The 24,461-nt window shown below is 35.2% G+C and overlaps 1 protein-coding gene across 6 annotated transcripts in view; it reads right to left on the bottom strand.

Moving 5' to 3' along the window:
• Positions 1-1,280: 1,280 nt before the first annotated feature.
• LOC143225335 (uncharacterized) overlaps positions 1,281-24,461 on the bottom strand; it is a 331,508-nt gene continuing 308,327 nt past the window's right edge. For all 6 annotated transcript variants that reach the window (XM_076454555.1, XM_076454553.1, XM_076454554.1 and 3 more), the window contains 9 exons: positions 20,224-20,337; positions 17,151-17,453; positions 14,478-14,653; positions 13,912-14,092; positions 12,079-12,184; positions 9,271-9,489; positions 6,583-6,750; positions 6,217-6,424; positions 1,281-4,536 (listed from right to left, as the gene is read on the bottom strand). In XM_076454555.1, the coding sequence (XP_076310670.1) occupies positions 4,254-4,536; positions 6,217-6,424; positions 6,583-6,750; positions 9,271-9,489; positions 12,079-12,184; positions 13,912-14,092; positions 14,478-14,653; positions 17,151-17,453; positions 20,224-20,337 (1,758 nt within the window). In that variant the 3' untranslated portion in view covers positions 1,281-4,253. The remainder of the gene's footprint in view (positions 4,537-6,216; positions 6,425-6,582; positions 6,751-9,270; positions 9,490-12,078; positions 12,185-13,911; positions 14,093-14,477; positions 14,654-17,150; positions 17,454-20,223; positions 20,338-24,461) is intronic.

The following is a 24,461-nucleotide window of genomic DNA, read 5'->3' as shown; positions in this document are numbered from 1 at the left end:
GACATCCACTAAATGGCCTTTAGAAAGTTGGATAAATTTTTGCTACACTACTGGTAATTACACTGCTTGCTTTCTAGTTAACCATTACCATCAAATTACATATAAGTGAATAATTTTATTTATTGGCTTATTTTAACAGCTTGGTCATATTATTTGTTAGATGAAATAGGAGCTATAGACATCTGATCGTGGTTACTTTGCAAAATAATGGATAAGAGCAAAGCAAAAATTTATCACTAAAGACCATTTAGTGGATGTTTGTTTGAAAGAGCGCAGTTATCAAAGATCGTTTTTCTAACCGACTCTTCAAAGGCTTTTGTTATCATGATCTTTCAACAATAACAAATCTGTCACAGGAAAAGTCTAGGTATGTTGACAAGCCGTTGGACAAAATTATATGACAGGGTTGAAAAGTGAAACACCAGACTGTGGTTTAAATAGACCTATAACAACTGTCATTTAGAATACGTCTATCTCCAATTACACTCTGCAAAGGACAGCATGTTCTATACACGATGCTTCTTTCCATCCTGATGCACATTCGATCAGAATCTGACTTACCGTCATGATTCTCTACACATATCTGATATTCAAATGTAGATCGTGCTCTTAGATTGAAGTAAAAATTTACCATGGTAATAAGTATGTAATAAAGGTTTACATTTTGATAAAGATTTACCAATATAATAAGTGTGTAATGGAACTTTATATTAAATATTTACCACGGTAATAAATACGCAATGCGTGTTTACATTGTGTATATTGTAAAACCCAAAGGTGGCAATTTTCATTTCGATATGGTTACGAAAAATCTTTCAGAGATGGCATATTCATCTTTATTTGACCGCATTCATTTTTTATTTTAATCTCAAATTCTGTTTTCATCGATCGTTACTTAAGTCCACAGTATTTTCTCTGGTAATATACTTTGTATATTACGGTATTTGTTCGTATTCTGAAGTGTCAGCAGTAACATTTTTTAATGTTTCTGTGGATATTTAAAAATATATTCAAAATATTAAATATTAATTAAATTAATTGCTTCTTTTAATGTACTGCCATTACAGATTTGTCAAATGTTTGTAAATAAAAACTAAATTAAGTATTGAAGAATAATTTCAATATTTTTCTCGATAATTTGTTTGTGAAACTATCAGTGTAGGCGTAGTCTTGTGTTCAAAGATACAATCTCAGCTCTGTCAGAATATCTTCATAATTATCATGAGTGCCGAGTGTGTGAGTGAGATTTTCGAGCTCATGAAAAGACCAAGAAAACTACATGACTCAACAATATACTTTAATAGTAGTTACTACAATTTACAAATAGTTAATGGTAAGTTCTCCCAGAAATAACATTAAGAGCGACAACTCTTGTGTGGTGAGAAAGAAATTAATTGTGTTAACGTTTGGGCAAAATAAAAATAAAAAAGGCTTAAGGATAATTAGAGCGAATAAAGAAGCCAAAATTCTGTTAGAAAAGAAATACTCGATGAAGAATCTTAACATATCTTTCCTTTCGTACAAATAAAACTGGTTTCACTTTCTCAACAATCAGGTTTCTAATGCTTATATTTTCTTCCCCCCCACCATCACAACCACCTCAGACAAGAAAGATGGAACATAATAATGACTACTACTACTACTACTACACACACACACACACACACGCACACACACTACCAATATGAAACTGGCCTCTGGACTGCAGTTAACTATGAACCAATGCCCAATAAGAAATAAAAAATACTCCATCTATTAATGCAAGACCCAAACTTACTCGTAAAGACAACGTAAAAAACAACAATTTTTTATACACAAGGAGTTTTCCTTTTTGGTGCTCGTGGCTGTTTGAAGTCGAAATCTTTATGCGGTAATTTCTTTCACTTTCCTCGCACTTTTTTTTTTTTTTACGAAATAAAGAAATGAGCTGTAATAATCCAAAACATTGGCCAAAATACTGAACATTTAAGTGGAATGAAAAAAAAAATGCCGAAAGTTATCACGTCTCTAATACAATTGTACCAGAGAAAGAGCGACGTTTACACACCTAGTGAAACTGCTTACAACTGTAAGCTTAACAAAAATGTGTTGTGCCTCACTAAGAATTGATTAGAAAACTGTCAGAAAGAACTCAAAATTATTAATTTTTTGTTGGAACATAAAAATGCGTAAATAAACAAAAACAAACAAAATTTTAAGGCTATGCCACAACTGTTAATCAACGAGAAAAACTAAACTAATTGAGCAATGGGTTAATTTCACTGGGTGTTCTTTCCTTCAGTGCACAGACTGTAGAAAAACGACACCCAGAAGAATAATATGAGAAGAGATACAAGATTTCTTTACATCAATAAAAACAGACTCATGAAAGATGGGTGATCCAGTTTCCCGTTATGAAGTACGAACTTTGTCCTCTTTTACTGACCACAGTATAAAACTTAAGGTCGTTCCAAGTACAGGTTAAAGCTAATTTTTTAAAAATTTTATTTTATATTTAAAAACCTAAATAAACTCTAAATTATACGCTGCAGAATAATTTCAAAAACTTCTCGATAATTTGTTTGTGAATTTATCACTGTAGGCGTGATCTGTCTTTAAAGATATAATTTGTTTATAGCAATATAAATTTGATATTGGTATTATCGTTGTATTGTAAAATAAGCAACATAAAATGGTGTAGACGTCTAAAGGTCACATTGTCTGGCCGACTACCTGAAATGTTTCCCATACCTAGCTCCTTTGTCAATGGGTAAAGCCCCCCTTTCTTAGGAACCGAAGTGAAAAATATATAACGAATATGGCACTTCCATCCACCTTTCTTGATTGAGCGCTACCTACAGTCGCTTCTTAAACTCCTTACAACTGGTGGTTTTCCAAAGGAAGTATATATGCCTAGCGATTTTTGATCTATAAAGATGCACTAATTAGTACACGTGGACTCATTTCAATCAGGTTCCTGATGGAAACACCTGAAGATTCTGGTATAAAGAGCCTGCCGCCGTCAGTCCAAAAATCTGTACATTATTCTACTATAATCATAGCTTGTATGAAATACGTCAGCATCTGTACATGCAACAAGTGTTATTCTAATCTAAGAAAATTACAAAACATTACAGTACAAGGTAATTAACACATATTAACACAGTTATTCAATGCCCTAGTAAAAATTGTACCAGGATGAGGTTTTTGGTACACTGACCACAACTCTTCCTCTAAAGGTTTAACATTTCCATGAGAAGGAAACTAAGTCAGAGAATAAACTTTCACAATACCAATACTCGCAGCCACTTCATTTGTGAACTTATGTCGAACACTCAAAATGTAAGGAGCGCAAAGGGAAAACAAACGAACTACTAATTTGTCACGTGACAAAAAAGTGGTTACGTTTGTGGTAGCTTTTGGTGATTGGACACATAGAGATTGAATATTCATTAAAAATCTACATATACTATTGATATTAGCTACCCTCTGGCCTCAATACAGAATTCGCATACAATTTATAACCAAATGTCACAATATAACAATACAGCGTTAGCTTTAGCCACTGACAGCTTTGTCCAGGATTTCAAATACTGTTACCAAAACAGCACACCAGGTGTCTCCAATAAGACACAATCACAGACTAGAGAATGGGTAAATAATCTTGAGCACGTGAAATAAACCATACTCTCCTAAATACAACTTCTGAACTTTAAAAGAACTGTTAGTCGTGGCTCGAATCTTTAATAACTCGAACTTGTCAAAATTACGTTGATACATGAAACACAATTAATTCTATTACGGAAACATATACGATTAATTCCATTATAGAAACATAACACCCACGAAAAAAAGAAAAAAAGGACGATCTTAGTTAATATTCAATCAATCGAACTATCTTTTTTTTAAGGCTCATATTTGATGTTCGGCCACACCCTTGACGGGAATCAAGACTTAGTTCGTTTATTTGTCTGACATCTGACAAGATACATTGTGTGCGCTTCTTTGAGCACAAAGAATTCTCTCCTGAGTTATAATAGAACTGTACTGAACGTACTCAGAGTGTACTTTGAACTACGTCCTGGTTTGTCATTGCACTCACAAGCAATTCTTGTACGACCCAAAACAAATTCAAAGTGTGCCCCACTTTAAACCAGCAAGCTCCAGTTTTACTGTATAATGTTCAAGACACAAGCGTGCCCCACTGTCCCATGGATCACCAGTTTCGGTTCTCCCAGTTTTTAAGTCTCTGTGCAGAGGAAGGTGAGCAGGTCTCATGTCGAAGTCTCCATGGCGGCCATGACAGAATCAGTTGAGATTGAGTTCTCTTTTTTCATGGAAGGAGAGCTAGAAGAAGTACTAGTACAGACTGCGGCGGCCATAGTGAAGGTGACGTCATGCAGACCATTCGTAGCCCCAGACAACGTGGTTACGAAGGGTTGTAGTTCATCGGTTGAGTTGGTTGTGTTTACAGAAGGGTCACTGAGTAGGGAAGTCACAGTCGTTGGATGAACCAGGGTAGGAGAATCAAGAAGGCCTATGTGTCCATCTCTGTACCTAGGTACAGTACAGCAATATATATTCATATAGTGCTTTAAGTGTTGAAACGATGTTTATTTAAGTTAACGTTTTCACTCATTGTCATCAAAACAATGCTTTAGTTTTCTATTATTTAAAACTTAATATTGTTAAACACCACAGAATCTTATGTAGCTGTAAACTTTATGTAACAATCTCACCGCTCTTTTGTCAATATTGACAGAATTTATTAATAACGTGATTTCAGTCCTAGTAGAAGTTGCAGAAATGCAACTATCAACTTGTGGCTCATATATAGTTAGTGTAATGGACAGAGAAGCAATATGACCGAAACGAAGATACTACAAAGGGATTGTCCGTTAAAAATAAATCATAATAACAAGACGTGGAAAATGTGGATGGTTTTGCACAGCATTGTACTCAAGTCTAACAAAACCGTGAGAGTAGATTTAGATATAGAGCATTTCTGGTTTATCAGAACTTACATAGCGATGTGCAGCAGTAATTCTAGACGTAAATCGTAATGTGACAAGTGTATGATACAGCTGGTTTTGATGAAAATAAGTTTAGCCATATGACCGTACTCACAGGGAAAGTTAAATTAAAAATTTAATTTCACTAGATGTGGCATTGGTACAAGTATAGAGTAATAGAATTAAGCCTAACAAAAATGGCGGGAGTTGTACCTTGTTAAGAGTAGATTAATTGCATAAGCGTGTTCGACTCGTAAGCGAAGATAATCTTCTTTTCAGCCGTGGTGACATTATAATGTGGCGGTCAATCCCACTTTTTGTTGGTAAAGAGTTAGCGGTGGGTGGTATTGACTAGATGTCTTCCTTCTAGTCTATCACTGCTAAATTAGGGACGGCTAGAGCATCGTGTAGCTTTGCGCAAAATTCAAACGAAATGTACCTGCACTCACTAAAATGTACAAAAGCAATTTAAATTTTCTAATGTGCCGTAAAGTATAACTACCATTTGTGTAGCAGAAAATATTTAAGGTATAACACAGTAACGTCACATTGGGTAGATTCAACAGTTTATATTAACTATGTGCGTAGAGTGAAAATAAAAATCAACTTAGACATTAGTGAAGCTCATTAAGTATATTATTTTTACACTTATACTTATAAATATTAGAATGTATAGTTTCATCAGTTGGGTACCATGGCTATCAGTAATGTTTGTGGCCGTTGTCCCAACAATATCTCACGAAGTTCAAACCAGCTTAGTCGATTCAGCTTAGTCCTAAGTCTAGATTTTAAGCTAATAATACAAAAAAGGTTTTACAATTAAAGTACAATACTAATCAATAAATAAAAATATAAAGTATTGATATTCGATGAACTAAACAGCAGAACTTATAGTAGTGTGTGGGATAGAAACCCCGGGCTTAAAGTATCGGATTAAAACGCACGAGCCAGGTTACCTCGCTCAACCTACATTCTACAAGTATCAGTCGTGTTAAAATTAACTAGTTGAATTTTTCCAAAGGGACTTTCACTGAGATGATGTGACCCATACAGAAAAAGTAATTGTCAAAGTTCTGTTACTAGGACTGACTTCGTTATTAAAATGTACAAAATTAGTTACTTGGACTTAGTTACAGGGATATACAATGGTGATTTTAGTCCTCCTAGCCCTCTAGAAATTAAACACAAAAATTATATATATATAAATATAATTTCATCTACTCACCACAAATTTCGCATTTCTTGGCGACGTTGTCTCATTATTTGTTTGTACTCGGAAATTCGGAGCTTCTTTCCATCGACAATACACGTCCGTTTTGGGCGTGGCCTATAGCGGTAGTTTGGATGCTTCTCCATATGCAATTTACTTAATCGAGACTGTTCCTCATAGAATGGTTGTTTCTCTGTGTTAGACATAGCTTTCCATCTCGCTCCTAGTTAACATAAAATATCTCGTAAATGAGATGTAATTATAAGATTATTACGGATCGTCTACTAACCAATGTCGTCCATATGTATACATTTTGAACTGATTCTGTTAAATAGGCATTACTGAAGTACTCGTATGTTGGTCTGAAAAACAACAACTTACCAAGTATTTTGGAGATGTTAGAATTGTGCATGTCTGGGCACGCCTTTAGGATTTTTTTTCTCTCATCTTTAGCCCACACCATAAATGCGTTCATGGGGCGCTTGATGTGAGGTTTTCCTTCAGAATCCTTTTTAGTCTGACGAATAATTTTTGCCCCCAGTAATTTACCTAAAGAAAGAACAAATTTTGTCAGCCTCAGTATGCGCTGTTGTTTTTGTCCAGTAGATGACGCTAGCATCAATACAATTTGTGAAATAAAAAGTAAAAGGACCTAATGATTGATTATATTTAAAAAAAGGCTAACAGCTCTTTTTATGATAAAGTTTATTTTGCTTTTACCAGTTTAAATATATTGAGAAAATTAAATAAATGAACTATTCATTATCGCTAACGTGTGATATTTAATTACCCTCTCTGTTGTGTGCTTTTTCTTAATATCTTCACTTCAGTTGCAGGAAGTTCCTGACAACAGGTGTATTCGGTCTTTATTTTTTACTTAGAAACATAATAATTTCAACACCATAAATAACAAGCTGTGTTTATAAAACAGTAAACTGACAGCTTAAGACTGTTCTACAATTTTGACAGTCTGTCTACAAAAATGTCTCCGTATCAAGCGAAGACAAGATTTAATAAAAACGTCTTTGCGTTAGGTTATTATCGTGACTATGAGGGCATTCACTTACCTATTAACCTTTTATAATTTATTAAAGTTTGGAAAATTGTCATTACGTTTTGTGACAAATTCCAAAGGCTTTCCTTCATGTCAATCATGCAGTCTTACAAACCTTACTGATATAGCATTGTCAAAGCGAAAGTTGTACATAAACGTGGCGACCCATCTCTTAGTAAAATCCAATGAACCGAAACCTGGTTTGTTTTGTATTTCATCCACGTGAGCACGTTTTATGGGAGGGGATTCGACCCCTCGATCCTACTATTGCGAATCAAGTGTACTAATCCCCTGGCCCTGCCGGACAACCGGCTCTAGACACTATTTTATACTAAATATACGTAGATCTGTGCTGAACGTAAGCCCTGTACTTTGACTAATATTTCTGCTTTTCATTTCAAGATCGCTGAATCGAGGTATAATTTTTAGCTAACATATCGGTTAAACATGGAATTAATTAACTGTAGAGAATTGTACTCGTATATTGTGAAGGTAATTTGTTTTCTTGGTTTGTTTTGAATTTCGCGCAAAGCTACACGAGGGCTATCTGTGCTAGCCGTCCCTAATTGAGCAGTGTAAGACTAGAGGGAAGGCAGCTAGTCATCACCACCCACCGCCAACTCTTGGGCTACTCTTTTATCAACGAATAGTGAGATTGACCGTCACATTATAACGCCCCCACGGTTGAAAGGGCGAGCATGTTTGGTGCGACCGGGATTCAAACCCGCGACCCTCGGATTACGAGTCGAACGCCTTAACACACTTGGCCATGCCGGGCCCAGTTTGTTTTCTTAGTGAGAGAAACGTCTGGTGATGACATTAAGAAGAAAGCAACACAATGGGCTGTCTGTGCTCTGTCCGAAAGCCGGTTTGTAGCTGTCTAAATCCGCAGAAATACCGCTTTGCCATTGAGGGGGTGCATTTGTTAATTAGTTTCATCATAAGAATTTATTTGCTATTACTTTGTTTAATTACGGTTGTTTTAGTGGACATGCAAGCTATATTCCTGGTTGTAAGATTGAACGTAGTTTTAACACAGTATAACATAACATGATACTTAAGGGTCTGTTGGTCCATCTCAGCTGTCCCATCCTCTAAAACAAACTAAAGTCATTTAAAAAAAATTAATCAGCCCTTAACATTCATATATCTATCAATTTTTCTTTTAAATTCACTCAAATTTATTGCCTCCACAACATAAGAAGGCAACCAATCCATCCTAATTTGCTTTAGCTGAAGACGGCTTCTACCTTGTCTAAATCTATATTTGCATCCCCTAGTTGAGTTTCAAAGAAATGTTATTAGGTGAAAGCTCAGACATACAATAGTTTTGTTTGGAGGTATATTTGTAGAGATAGATGTGGTATCCATTGGTAGTAAATAGCTGTAGTACTGGTACAAGTAGTATGGTAAGTTTGTGGCTATACGTACCGAAGGTAGAAAGAACGAATCAGAGGTAAGTATTTGCTTTATGAATATTAAGAAGACCACGTGAAACATTGGGGCTAGAGCTTCTCAGAATTTTCCGTTTTAACAGAACTGTCACCAAATAAAACGAGTTACCCGGCTCGACAAAGACAGCACAATTGTTATAATAGACGAAAGTAAAACGTCGGCTATTCTCAGCAATACTACTAAACTTAAAATCTTGGAGAGTGACCCTTTATTTCCCACAATCGAACGTGAGGAAGACCTCTAATGATACAATGATCACACTCCACTAGCGAGTACAGTGACCCCAATTGTACAGGTAATCTAAGCCAACCAATCTCAATCAGTCAACTCCCATTAGAAAATCCCTTCACTGCTAACTTCGATATCTCTTTACAAATACTCTTCTAAAGGAACCCAATATATATCTGAGCTGGATAAGTAGAGTTTTTAAACCTCAAATTAAGACCAAGTAAGGTGTAATTTTGACAGGTAAATTGTTTTCATACGTTCGTTTCAACGAAGAGTATTACGGTTCCAATATATCTCTATATTCTGACAATTATTTAAAAACAAACACTCGCCTTTCTTGTCTTCTTCGTTGGTGTCCTTTCTGGAAGCGCCCGATGTCGAAGACAGGATGCCAGTGTTCTGAGATGAAAGGTACATATGAAGAGGAAAGTGTTTGTCATTAGCCCCGAGGGCTAACCTGGTAGAGGAAGGTTGACCCATGTTAAGGGGTGTGACTGTGAGGGAGGGAGGTATTCCATCTTTTCTCAACATTCCTCCACCGATCAGGCTACCTGTTTGACGAGAAAAGTTCAAATATTATATCTAGTTTCGTTAAAATTCAGAAAATTTGATATATATTAAAAAACGTCATATAAACACCCGGAAACATAAGAACCGTAATAAATTTGTATCTGATCTTTATTTGATAAATAACAGAAACATATATGTAACTCCTACCATCTGAAAACAGGGAGTTTGTTTTAAGTACCCATCTATACTGAGCACGAGCTATTTGGAACAGAGAAAACGTTAAGTCACTTGATGAGTAGGTTCTGTTCAGTTTTGTACTCATTTGGTATGGAATATTGATATCATTGACGCCATGGTGTGTTGATATACTCAATGACAAACCTATGGTAAGATTCATATCATGAATGTCAACCCTACGGTAAGAATGATATCTTCAATGTCAACCCTGAGGTAAGATTAATATCATGGATTCCAACCCTGTGGTAAGAATGGTATAATCGATGTCAGCGCTATGGTAAGATTGATATCTTCGATGTCAACCCTAAGATAAGATTGATATCATGAATGTCAACGCTAAGGTAAGATTGATATCATGGATGTCAACGCTATGGTAAGAATGATATCTTCGATGTGAACCATAAGGTAAGATCGATATCATAGGTGTCAACCATAAAGTAACATTGATATCATAGATACCAACCCTAAGGTGAGATTGATATCGTGAATGTCAACGCTATGGAAGATTGATATCATGGATGTCAACCCTAAGGTAAGATTGATATCATATGTGTCAACCGTAAAGTAACATATATATGATAGATGCCAACCCTAAGGTAAGATTGATATCGTGAATGTCAACGCTATGGAAGATTGATATCATGGATGTCAACCCTAAGGTAAGATTGATATCATATGTGTCAACCGTAAAGTAACATATATATGATAGATGTCAACCCTAAGGTAAGATTGATATCATTGATGTAAACGCACTCCTTGGGAAACACTACTACAAGACAGCATGTGATCAGATGACCGGTTCCGTATTTAGAATATTTTTCAACTCATACGTTACTGGTCTGGTTAGTGTCAAGCACAAAGCTACACAACGACTATAGAAACCCGATTTCTTCCTCTTTCTTTCTTCTTTCATTGTTGTAAGCCTGCAGACTTACCGGTGTGCCATTCACTGGAGGGAAGGTGGCTTATATGTTACGAATTTAACTTTATTCTTTGGTTGTACTTTAATAAAACGCGAAAGGTTTGCTAGTCCTTATCCTGAGTAAAAGAAGAGGCAGCAGTCTTTAACCTGAATGACCATTAACAAAAGAGGCTATCGTTTAAATAATTCTGTTTCCAATGTGTTAATTATTATAGTTGTCCGCATAATTGTACCTGAACCAGTTTATGACTATTTGCATAAATTATTTTGTTTTAAAATACTAAACTATTGGTTTTGTTCTTTTTAAGCACAAAACTACACAATAGGATATCTATTCTTTGCCCACCAGAGGTATCGAAATCAGATTTTTAGAGTCGTAGGTCTGCAAACTTATCGCTGAGTCGCTGTGGATATTGAACATGGCATGTTAAGTGTGATAAGTCGGTCCATATTAGTGACAGAGTATGTGTATTATGAACTGGACTACGCGAGCATGACCCAGTGGTTATCATACTGATTCTGCGGTTCGCGGGCCTTGTTCCCGCAATAAAAAAAATCGCGCCCCATACGTTGAGACCATGGGCGCATTATGAGAGTGACAGTCAGTTCCAACTATTCGATTAGAGTGTCCGTCAAGTTTGTACTGATTGTTGTTGGTTAAGTTCACTTTAGTTAAGCACTTCGTTGATAGGGACAATTAGTGCAGATAGTCCTCAGGTTGTTTTGCGGGAAAACCAACAAGCGATAGCAGAAATGTGAAATATTTTATTTTATAAGAAATTCTGCCTGTTAGACTGTTCATATTGGTGCACTAAATACATTATCGTGAACAAAACTTCACATTGGAACATCTATTGTATCCACCGAGAGGAATCGAATTTGAGATTTTAACATTTTAAATCCGTAACCTTACCGTTGTCCCACCGGGGGACACTCAATCCGAGGACAGTTTCTTTGTTTGTTGCAGTTATTTGCACAAAAGCTGTATCAGGGCTAGCTGCACAAGCCATCCCTAATTTGGAGTTGACAGATTGGAGAGAACACAGCTAGACCTAACAGTACTCCCTAACACGTTTAAGGATACTATAAGGAAATTGTAGGATTTTATTATCAACAAAAGCTCCAAAATGAAGTGTGCAATTTTCGGTAGCGGAAAACGAAACGTATCATTTTATGTCCATGATCCGAAACTCTGTCCACTAGATTACATCCAGTCCAGTTGGAACTAATTAAAATTGAACATACAATAAATAATATCACACGGAAGCAAAACAAAAAATGTGGAAATGACCTAAACAAAATAAATTATATATATATATATATATATACATAAGCACCTTAGTGGGTCAGCGGTAAGTTAACGAACTAACAATGTCAATACCAGGGGTTCGATACCAAGTTGATGGCAGAGCAGATAGTGTAGGTTTTCTTTAAAACAAACAAAAAAAAGACAGAAAAAAACATATCTTACCAGGATGACCAACGACGCCACCTAGCGGCATGTGTGCTGCACTTCTCATGTTTGGGGGAAGCAAGTTATAAGGGCTCGTTCCGTGCAAAAAGGAAGACGCTGCTACCTACAAATAATGAACAAAAAGAGAAATCACATACTTTTTTTTTCTCCTTCGAGCGACCAATTTATTTTATAGGCAAAAGCACATAGTTGCTAACGAATTGTTATAGTTAATCTTGTACTGCTGAATATACGGAAATATTAAAATAAAATATACTGTTTGATCTTTAGGTGTTTTGCGCCTATTACACCTTGAGGTCATATAACTTCAGTAGCAAGTATTTCAGAAATAATCAAACTAGTTACCACTGGTTACACAAATAATACATGTTCTATCATTGTTAAGATGTCAGAGTTTATTACTAGGGACCATGAGAGTTTTAAATGACATAACTTTTTTAAATATTTAATATGACTTTTAGACACATCTCACGATAGCATTGCAATAAAATGTTTTTTTCAAAACATTCTTATAAAACCAAGAAGGAATCCTCAATAGCCGCGTCACTTGGAATTCTTTTAAATTGGACTAGAATAAATTAATCTACGAGACTTTTTTCATTTTTATTAGCTATATTTTTGTGTCCCAGTAATGCTCAGCGTGCGTACACCCAATTATATCTTATTACTCATCAAGATCTCTACCAGCCTGCCCTCAAATTGAAATTAATTTAAGCAAAATTAGAATACATTCATCTATGAGACCTTGAGCTTAGTCAAGTACATCAATCGAAAGAGTTTGACCTGCTGAGTCCAAAACTGTAATTAGATTGAAACTGGTCATGAGTTTCTTTGTTTTTTTTTAATGTCGTACAAAGCTACTCGAGGGCTAGTTGCGTTAGCCGACCCTAATTTTGCAGGGTAAAACTGAAGGGAAGGCAACTAGCCATTACCACCCACTGCCAACTAATAATGGGATTGACCACCCATTATGGCACCCTCACGGATGAAAGGACGAGCATATTCGGTGTGACGGAGATTCTGACTCGTGACCATCAGCTTACGAGTCGAGCGTCCTAACCACCCGACCATGCCGGTCTAATTTTGAATTTCGTGAAATCATACCTTGTAGGTTTGACATAAGTGTTGATAGATTAAACACTAAGCTACGGCCCGGCATGGCCAAGCGTGTTGAGGCGTGCGACTCGTAATCTGAGGGTCGCGGGTTCGCATCCCCGTCGCGCCAAACATGCTCGCCCTCCCAGCCGTGGGGGCGTTATAATATAATGGTCAATCCCACGATTCGTGGGTAAAAGAGGAGCCCAACAGTTGGCGGTGGGTGGTGATGACTAGCTGCCTTCCCTCTAGTCTTACACTGCTAAATTAGCGACGGGTAGAACAGATAGCCCTCGAGTAGCTTTGTGCGAAATTCAAACAAACAAACAAACACAAAGCTACACAATAAGTTATTTGCTCTCTACCCACCAGGAGTATCGAAACCCAGTTTCTAGCGATGTGAGTCCACAGATATGCTGTTGTGCCACTGGGGGCTCGGCTAAGAGATACAGAGCTATGAGCTAAAGGTTTGTACTTGAAAAAAAAGCAAAAATACCTGAGAGTCATTCTACGAGCCATTGTGCCGCGGCTAAAATTCATTTTATTTTTTTTGGAGCTTAAAGCAATTCCTCAGCACACTTGTTTTTGTTGTTTAAAATGATTATTCGTACAGAGCATAAACAACAGCTGTTTTATATTTTCTGTTTCTACCAAACGGTTTAATAAATATTCATTTAACTTATTTCATTTTTAACACACATTATAAAGAGTATTGTTCTAGTTTCGTGTTCTCACCGACAGGGGTTCAGGGACTCCGGCTCCTAGCAAATTTCCAACACTGGATATACTGGTATTGGCCGACAAAGGTTGGTTAAATGATGCAGATGGTACGGAGCTGTTGACGTGGTTCGGAGATCGCCCTCTGTCCTTCACTTCTTGCTTAATATTAGCTTGTGGAGTTGGACTACAACTAGCACTAGAAAATGGACGTTCATATATTAGATTTTTTATACCATTTGTATTTTAGGTGAAAGAAAAAAACAGCGTATCTGAGGAGAGTAGACGTGAAATGACAAAATAATTGTATTCTTCTGTTAAACGTTAATATATGCTGTGTAATAAAAATATATTTAAATAAATAAAAATAAATCGATTTTTTTTTCAACAATCTATACCAAACATGTTTTATAAAAAACGAGATTCCAAAAAACTGTATTCAAAATATAGATTTCTTTTTGTTAGAATGAAATATGTGATAATATATATTGAACAGGAGCCAGTAACATAGTCAATCAAACATAAATAGTATGATATTAACTGAAGTAGATAGCAACATTTCCCATAACGAAATATTTGCCTACCTGCTAGTGTTACTGTCACAGGACTTAGGTTTACTAAGGTTCAATGGACCGTCGTTATCTGGGGCTGGCTCTGAGGCTCCAGGGGTTGGATGAGTAGAGCTGCCGTTAGGAGAACTATATACTGGAACAATAGGTGGAGCTCCTGACATCCAGGGTTGAAGGGAAGAGAGAAATGGCTAAGGGATAATAAAATATATTGATTAAAATGATTATGAATATAGCTGTAATCAAATATTAAATATTAATTTTCATAAATACTTGTCTTTAACTTACCAACTGTAATAGTAACAGCACAGAAATACAATGTGCTTAATTTATCTATTTCAATAATAACACGAATATAATGTAATTAATTTACCAAATGCAACAATAACATGAATATACTATGATTAATTCAGCAATGCAACAATAACAGCATATAAATACACTGTAATTAATTTATAAACTGTAACAATTACAGGAAGAATACACAGAGTACCAATACACCACTTGATTGACTGACTGTAACAACAAAAGAGATACATCATAATCAGAAACAACATACACTAACTGATTACCTTATTTTCCTCTTCACACTTATGATTGTGAAATAGTCCACATCTTGATTTCAATACGATATACCAGAAACTTTCAAAGTCGAATAATGTTTTAATGCTGTAGAAAGGTCGTGCATATATTTCCAGATTTTTGACTGGAGAGATAATACTGAAGGAATACATAATATACTGAAAGTCATATTACACAATACTTAGAATACGTTTCTCAATGCATTAGAAGCCATTTTTGCTTCTCCGAAAGAAGAATATTGACTTAGCTATTTTTTGACTTCCACACAGCCTGCATAAGAAATAAACCACTTTGTATGACCTTAGTCGAAGAATGAGTAAGACCCACGCTTGAAACCTAGTAGGAGATAATGGGTTCCACACTATTATTATATACAGACTTCAGTCTCATACGAAGCCGTTGTGTGTGTGGGCAACTGTGTTGCGATGTTCCTCTTTTCAATGATTATGTTCTCGCCCTAGATATTTACTGAAAAGGAGCCCGAAAATCAATTTACCGGGAAACCCTAAAGAATTGTATATATATACAGAGAGAGGTTCCCAAATATTAAGTCCAAGAAATCAAAGGAGGCATGTTGGCTCCATTACAAGAATAATTTGTCTTTCCTTCTATCCTCCATTGTTGAGGTGTGCTTTATCAGCATGAATATTTCATGTCTTAATGCAAGCCAATTGAATAATGGACATTTATAACACAAACAGGATATCACTGTTCTTAATATTTCATAAAATTGCTTTCGCTTTTGTTTCCTTCTTCACGAAGGAAGATCAAAGATTGAAGCGCCGCTTTCTATCCGAGTGCCTAGCTCTGATTTAATTTCGCTCGGGTTTATGGTAAGATCATTGGATGCACTGCAATTATTTGAGTAGTGTTTCTCGTCTCCATTTAGAGCATTAAGTGAATGTCTTCTGGAGATTCCAGGGCAGCACACTGCCTGTCAGAGGTTACCGTAGAACGTAGACGCGCGTGATAAGTGAGCTTAATGTTATTGGTCTAAACATAAAAATATTCAACTTTTACCTCGTCTCTGCGAGTAATTTAATTAAAAAAATATACAAAATTACACTACCTATTTATCGAATTTGGGTTACAATGAGAAAATATTAAACTCATCTGTAATTGTACTTATGAACTTTGAGTACGTGATAAAAAAATACAACTATATAAAAATTGTTATTACGTTTCCTGCGTAATGCAATTCCATTAGTTTTCTAATAATATGTATACACATATTTACTTCAGTACATGTTTATACAATTTGGGAAGCAGCTAAAATTAGATTTAAAAAAAACAACAAAGTAATCAACGTTTCGCTACTGTTAGTGTTTATTTGTTTAACTGGACTTTAACCTTTAAAGTTCATAATTTTTTTTATTTGACTACAAAAAAATTTTAGGTCACAATCATTTTTCGAAGTTTATTATTTAACTACCTGGCTACCCCGGGCTTGCTAGTGACGTTTTAAAAGTACTTCTTCACAACACATTCGTAGTACACAACCACATTCTTATACACAGTTCATTTGATAGTTTACTAGAAGCTTGTCGGAGTGTACTTATTTATTTCAAAGTTTATCCTTAGTTAGGTTTTCTTTTTAATCTGAATCTGGATCAAACATCACGTTTCCTTCGTTTTTAAGTACAAATCTACACAATGGACTATTTGCGCTATGTTTAACTGGGATCGAACTCCGATTCTTAGCGTTACAATTTAACTTACCTCTGAGACAAAACAAAGAATAACCAAGTTGAGTAATGGTGTTAATTGCTACCTAAGTATTCGGTTCTAGATTGTGAGTAAGTCAGCTGTTTTGTTAAGAATTTATAGTGGGGACGTAAAGATGAATTAAGACATACAACTCTGTTGAGCTCCTACTCCCAGACGGATCATACTTACAACGTTAAAATCCAGGGTCATTCCGTGTGGTGAATGGAGGGCAGAAAGCCTATTGCGTAAACTTTGCCCTAACACAAATAAACACTGAGTGTTAAGACATGGAAGAATTATTAGATATTTTTCTTTCATCCAGTTACTGAAGTTTTCATGCTGTCTGGGAAACACATATTTAAATTTTATATGTCGGAAAAACGTTGACCTGCAACGTACCGAAGTTGGAGCATCTCCCAATCCTGTTGATGCAATAGTTGTTGTTATGTTTGGTGACAGCTGCCGAGAGGTGGAGCTAAATGTCAGGGACATGGAGGAGATTCCTGTGGAAGAAGTAACCAAACCCTCAATAGCGGGATCTGGAGCACCAGGATGGGGCAAACCAGACCCACTACCATAACCTCCTTCAAACACTGGAAGGAACATCAGCCCCTGAGGTGTAACCCCTGTGGCAAGTCCAGGCATACCTGGTAAGGATTTGGCGGTAGCAGCAGCAGACAGATACTGACCATTAAGTCGAATCTGTAAAAAGAAAAATCTTCTAGGATGACGTACATAACCAAAACATAAAATGAAAGACACAAACAACTAATTAGGAAATACACTTCATGATTACGGATACAAAACAAAAACACAAACGAGTTTATTGAGGTAGCACATGTTTCATTAACCTAACATTATAAAGGTTTCAACTAACAAAGAAGAAGCAATATGTATTACTTCACTAAAAGTAAACAACAGCAAGTAACCAATCAAAAACGGCATTACAAAATGTTGGTACAACACAGAAATAGAACAATAGAAAGTAACCAATCAGAAACAACATTGCAAAATGTTAGTACAACACAGAAATAGAACAACAGGAAGTAACCAATCAGAAACGGCATTACAGAATGTTAGCAAAACACATACACCTTTTCAATAATTTTCTTACAATTGTTAGACTAACGTATCAAAGTTCGCTTGTTCGGCTAAATGTGTTTAAGAACGCAATATTGACGTTTTTCTTAAGTTTCAAAACGAATGAAGGTACCAGGTATCTTTTTTCATTAACCTTCCTGCGTGTTTTTATATAGCTTACAACTCAAACAAATCCTAACTCTGTTAGTTAATGACTTTAGTAACCAGTTTTCTTCTGGATGAGAAAACAACGAAAATAGGTTTGTGCCGACAAAAAATACATTTTGATTATATACAACGTGCTTGAAATTCAAAAACTGAGCGTGATTTCGATCCCTCAATAAAATCTATTAAAATAACTACTACAGGAAATACGTTGTTTAAATGTTTCTCTCGGACTTTCGTCATTTGTGCTTTCGTGTGTATAAAAAACTTACAAGTTTTACTGCGAATATGTTTCGATCGTATCTTAACAGGAAGCTATAGCATTATGTCTTTACGTATAAAATGTACAAACAATAAATACTCTAAGCTTCGTCTTGGAAAACACAACTGAACTTGCAGTTTGTTTATTAACTCGAACTGTCGACAAGGTTATTAAGTTACTTCTAACTATCACGAATTGTTATTCTCGTGAAAATCTGTTTGAAAGAGTGTGTGAGTTAAAGATAGAGCCATGCCCTCCGTGACAAATATTTTTTTATAATTAGATTCGAACAGTAGTGAATTGTTTCACTGGCTTCTCCGATGTCGGTGACTTGGTGAAAAGTTTACTAGCTGTCTAAACATTCAGGAATTACATAATAAAGCAGGAGCATACAGTAAGAGACAGACGGACAAGTTTATATTACCATAGTAAAGATAAATATCACTATACTACAATAACGAATATTGTTACTTTAGATAAATATAATGGCACTGCTGTAGCGATCATTGCTACATGATGTTACGTGACTGCGTTACTATAGCAATCATTGTTCATCACAATGTTTTATCTACAAGAACTGTACGTTCTATGTATTCACTTATTATGATATAAATATGACTGTGCTACCATAGCAACCACTCTTACGTAACATGAATATGACTGCGTTACCGTAATAATTACACTATGTAACAAATTTTTTACTTTTTCTTGTTCCTGGACAGAAAGTGTTATTTCCCAATTGCTTATGCCTAAAGTGAATGGAAAAGACCTATTTTTCTCTTCAAACTTTGCTTTTGTGACCTGGGAGCATATAACGAAAACATGATGGGAGACTATATCTGGGGGCTGTATACGTGAAAGTGACTTACATTACAGTCGCAAATCTCGAAAAACTACTCACTTCTAAACATTATTTTTCATTTTTGTATAATTTTAGTATAAATACGTGTACATTTTGATTCGTATATTGTTTTATTCAGACCTTATGTAAATGAAAATATGGAAATTTGCCCGTTTTTACATGGAAAATAGGTTAATTTCTAAATTTCATTATCCAGGTCACAAAAGCAAAGTTTGAAGGGAATAATGGCCATTTTCTGTACTTTTACAACATAAGCAATTAAGAAATAACCCGTATTATCCACGAACAAAATTTGTGTTATATAGTGTTATTGTTACGTGAGACAAATATGATTGCATTACCTCAGCGATAATTGTTACTTTTTTGTACATCAGTAATCTCTATTGTGCTTGTTGACACGGCTATTGTTAACAGATACGTTCATGTAGAGAGAGATATACTTTTTAGCTATAAGCAACAATTACGTTTAACTTGTAAATCGTCAGAGATGTCTATTAGCTCCAGTATGTTATAATAAAAATGTAATGATTTATTGTAAGGTTGTTTTTGTTTTCTCGTTGTTAAACACAAAGTTAAAAAATATATTATGTCTGATATGCCTATCGCAGGTATCTAAGCCAGATTTCTAGCGTTATAAGACCTCAAAATTACCTCTGAACTACGAGGGAACAGGAATAAGTAATCAACAGCAAGTAAAAAAACTAATTTTTATGTGTCTTGCAATTCAGTTATATCTCGTTCATCTAATTTAATTACCACTATTTGTTAAAATAAATTTGATATATGTAACGTAGAACAGATCTTTTGTGTGGTTATTAGCGCTAATCTAAGTCTAAAAATCTGACCGAATGATATGAGGTATTATCAGGATTATGGCCGAAAGTATCGATAAAAACGAGGGAATCAACGCAATGTGATCATTCTAAATTTTGGTTTTTGATTTCTAGTTAGACAGGTATATAACTCTTATTTTTCGTTCTAATATATATACACATAGGCAACCTTCTTATACAAATTAACATTACCAATTTGATGGTGGCATAATTACTTCTAATAAATTCGTTAAGTGCAGAACGATCCCTAATGTTAAACAATTTTCTAACCTGTAACTCTTGAATTTTTTGTTGCTGTTCCGACAGTTGATCTTGCTGTCGTCTGATCTGTTCCTGTTGTTGTCGTCGTATATCGTCGCTGTATCTACTACCTTCAGCATGTAGCTAAATAAAACATAAACAATATATAAACACGCTTAGAATTATTTTCTATCTGTAACTCCCAGTAAAACTTTCAAAACAGAAAGACGAGTCATTTTGTGAAAAATATCAGTACTATAAAGTTTTGCAAAAATCATTCTAGAAACAACTCTAACTTTTCACAGCGTGCAGCGCCTAATTTGAAATGAACTTTGGATAATCCAAAAATTAGTCGTCAACCTGAACGCATCAACAATTTTTAGAAGTGTCCGAACGGTAAGAATCTGTAGATATTGTCAGAACAATGCATTTCTGAAAAGCAAGTAATCTTAAGAAGTCTTCAAAGTATGTTACTTGTGTGAATTTTAATATTATGTTAACACATTTAACAAAAGTAATAATTTATGTGAACTGGAACATGAGTATAAATCTAAAGTAGGTCTAATCTATAACATACGTATATATCTAAAGTGGTTCTACACCTTAGAACTTTGGAAAGTTTGTTACCTATTTGAACATAAAGTAACTGTAGAACAAAAAATTCACTTGTCTCAAAATACAACAGTTAAATGCCCGTACATCAGTTCTTAAACTTTATAAAGTGTACCAGTTAATTGTCCATACGTCAGTTTCAGAACTTTATAAAGTGCACCAGTTAACATGTCCATACATCAGTTCTAGAACTTTATTAAGTATAACAGTTATATGTAAATAAAAGTAGTTTTATATTTATTTCAGCAGCTGTCAGTTATTTACGATATAATTTTAAATTTATTAAAGGAGTCATTTTATATTTTGTTATGAAGAGGTTAACTTCTTCTATACTTTTTAAGAAGTTAACAAGTACTGATATATATTCTAATATATATAGTATTGTCGATATAACGTTTCAGACAATGTCCTTCTTCAGGTATCATTGTACTGTTCTGTACTTTATTCTACTGTTTGTTACTCTTATAACTCAGAACACATTGTAGAATAGTTCAGCGAAATCACTCAGGTAGTGGAATGATAAATTAAGTTTATATTTCATAACTTTTATCTCGATGCGTTTTCCCCTTTTTAAATTATTTGATATCCCACAGATTACAAATCTCTGTGAGAAGTAGCACTTCGTTTCTTTCCAGGGGTGTAACTAACAAAGATCCTTTCTCTTCGAGTGAGGGAAGAAATGCCAGTCCTTCAGCCTCGGAAAGTAAACAACAGCCCTCTCTAAAGAAAGGGCGTTCTATCTATGACGTGGAGATAGAAAGCCACGTGTTATATGCAGATGTTGACAACGCATTGAATTGGAGTTTTGTGATTTTATACTGGTGAAGCTGTGAAACACTTCCTCAAAAAGCTAGAGGGGAGAGGAACATCACAAAAATCCAATATTATTTGCCCATAAGGTTAAAGCGATGGACAGACAAGTAACAGTCAGGTCAAGTGAGCTTGTTTGTCTGTTCAACTGTTCTTGGCACCTCCGCTAATTGGTTATTATAACACAAACCTGCTATCATACCATTCAGCCGTGGAAAGAAAGTGTCCTATTGTTCTCCCAAACTTCCGGCCTGTGAGGACAGACACAAGGACTGTGGAAAGACGAAAAAGAAAAACCGGAACAAATATTCGATGAAGAAATAATAGAAGATGTGTTGAAAGACAGTTACCATGTAACTAATTCTCTACCTGACAGGCCTTTCATGACAGAGGAAAAGACTAATAAACCACTAAAGTTGTATATCTCTAACTATGACTGGATCACGCGAAGTCTCGTCTCTACCAAGGGGTTTCATTACCGGAAGTAAAAACAGATCAGATATTTGCAGTTAAATATATTCAGTTTGTGTCTAAATACGTTTTTATTTTAACCACTAACAAAACCTACTTTAGATGCTTCGCTAGTTGTGAATGACTTTCTATATTATTCTAGTAGACAACACTAGTGGGTGAGTTTTTATATCACTCTCGTAGACAACACTTGTGGGTGAGTTTCTATATCCCTATACAAGACTACAGTAGTGGGTGAGTTTCTATATCCCTATACAAGACTACAGTAGTGGGTGAGTTTCTATATCACTATAGTAGACTACGGCAGTGGGTGAGTTTCTATATCACTATAGTATACTACGGCAGTGGGTGAGTTTCTGTATCATTCTAGTATACAATAGTAGTTGGAGAGTTTCCATATGACTCTAGTAGACAACACTAGTGGGTGAGTTTCTATATCACTATAGTAGACTACAGTAGTGGGTGAGTTTCTGTATCACTATAGTAGACTACAGTAGTGGGTGGCTTTCTATATCATTCTAGTATACAACAGTAGTTGAAGAGTTTCTCTATGACTCTAGTAGACTACAGTAGTGGGTGAGTTTCTATATCATTCTTGTATACAACAGTAGTTGGAGAGTTTCTATATGACTCTATTAGACTACAGTAGTGGGCGAGTTTCTGTAGCATTCTAGTAGACAATACTAGTGGGTGAGTTTCTTTTCTGTATCACTCTAGAAGACTACAACAGTGGGTGGGTTTCAATATCATTCTAGTGGACAACAGTAGTGAGTGAGTTTCTATATCATTCTAGTAGACTACAGTAGGGGGTGATTTTCTGTATCATTCTAGTAGACAACACTAGTGAGTGAGTTCCTATATCATTCTAGTAGACTACAGTAGTAGATGAGTTTCTATATCACTTGTATATCTAGAATCCATAGACTATATAATATCGGTATATATATAACACATCAGTGTATTAAAAAGTAAAGAAGATGTGGTCGATAGGCCTTCCATATCTTTAGTTGGATGAAAAATAATTTTGGTGTGAAATAAATTAAGTTGTTGAATGTTAATTTTTATCTAAGTTATTAGTCATCAAAATTAGGTTTATTATTTATTTATATCAAAATATAATTTTTATTTTCAACCCATAATGTTTATTATTACGTCAGTATACCAGGCACATTTAGTCTTAACAAAACTCCGTGAAGTTGCATAACCTTCAAAATCATATTTCTTTTGTCCCTTAATTCTTAATGAAACGAAACAAAAAAGATTTGATAGTACATAATACGAAACTATGATTTCTTATACAATTCCCATAGTACAGAAAGTGAAAACTTCTCAAAGGGAATTATGAAAAGTTTAAAACATAAATATGAAATCAGACTATAAGGAACGCAACAATACTCAAATTACACATAAAAACAAGCCTACAAAACACACATTTTGAGAGCAATCAAACTTCTCTCGTCTCTGCATGTAACCCAATCCACTTCCTGTCGTCGCTGGTCACGTGAAGCGCCCTCTATTAAGTTCAACAAAGTTCAAAAGCCTCAGAGATTACAACATGCAAGATGTGCAAATTAATAAGGACAAATGGGAGAATAGAGCCTAAATTCTAACCTCGCTAGCACAAATTTATCTTTATGAAATAGATACTTAGAATATGTTAGCGTGTTGAAGAAAAACAAGTGTTTTTATAAACCTTATTCCGTGATTCAACATGTCACCATAATATCTGGACCGTCTCAGTCAAGGCTAAGAACATAGCCTTTCGATTTTATTTTATGGAATACCAAATCGTTCTTTCTATAAATATAACCAAATGTTCGAAATGTTGTACTTTTTCTGCAAAACACTAGAATAAACTGAAGTTTACTCTTATTCAATTTTTTTTTTATTTTGCGTAAAGCTACACCAGGGCTATCTGCGCTATACGTCCCTAATTTAGCAGTGTAAGACCAGAGGGAAGGCAGCTAACTAGTTATCACCACCCAATGCCGCCTCTTGAGCTACTCTTTCACCAACGAATAATGGAATTGATTATCATATTGTAACGCTCCCGCGGGTTACAGGACAAGCAAGTTTAATGTCACAGGATTTAAACCCGCGACCCTCAGAGCGCCCTACTAAACTCACAGCTAATTACATGCACTCGTGGTTATAATGCATTAATATTTATACAAATTTAAATATCCAATGTATCATTCATAATTATTATATATTAAAATTCATTATATTATTGATTATGCAACATTTTAGTGTGTGTGAGAGATGAAACATCTTAAATGTTTTCGGCTTTGAAGGTTCCGATGAAACATTTTACACGAATTTGACCAGAGATAATTACAAGTGTTAAATAGTAGCTAAAATATCTAGAACCTGTA

The sequence above is a fragment of the Tachypleus tridentatus genome, chromosome 9 (genome assembly GCF_004210375.1).
Source record: "Tachypleus tridentatus isolate NWPU-2018 chromosome 9, ASM421037v1, whole genome shotgun sequence".
NCBI lineage: Eukaryota > Metazoa > Arthropoda > Merostomata > Xiphosura > Limulidae > Tachypleus > Tachypleus tridentatus.
The sequence above is the reverse complement of the archived record's forward strand: the minus strand, read 5'-3'. Positions and strand labels throughout refer to the sequence as shown.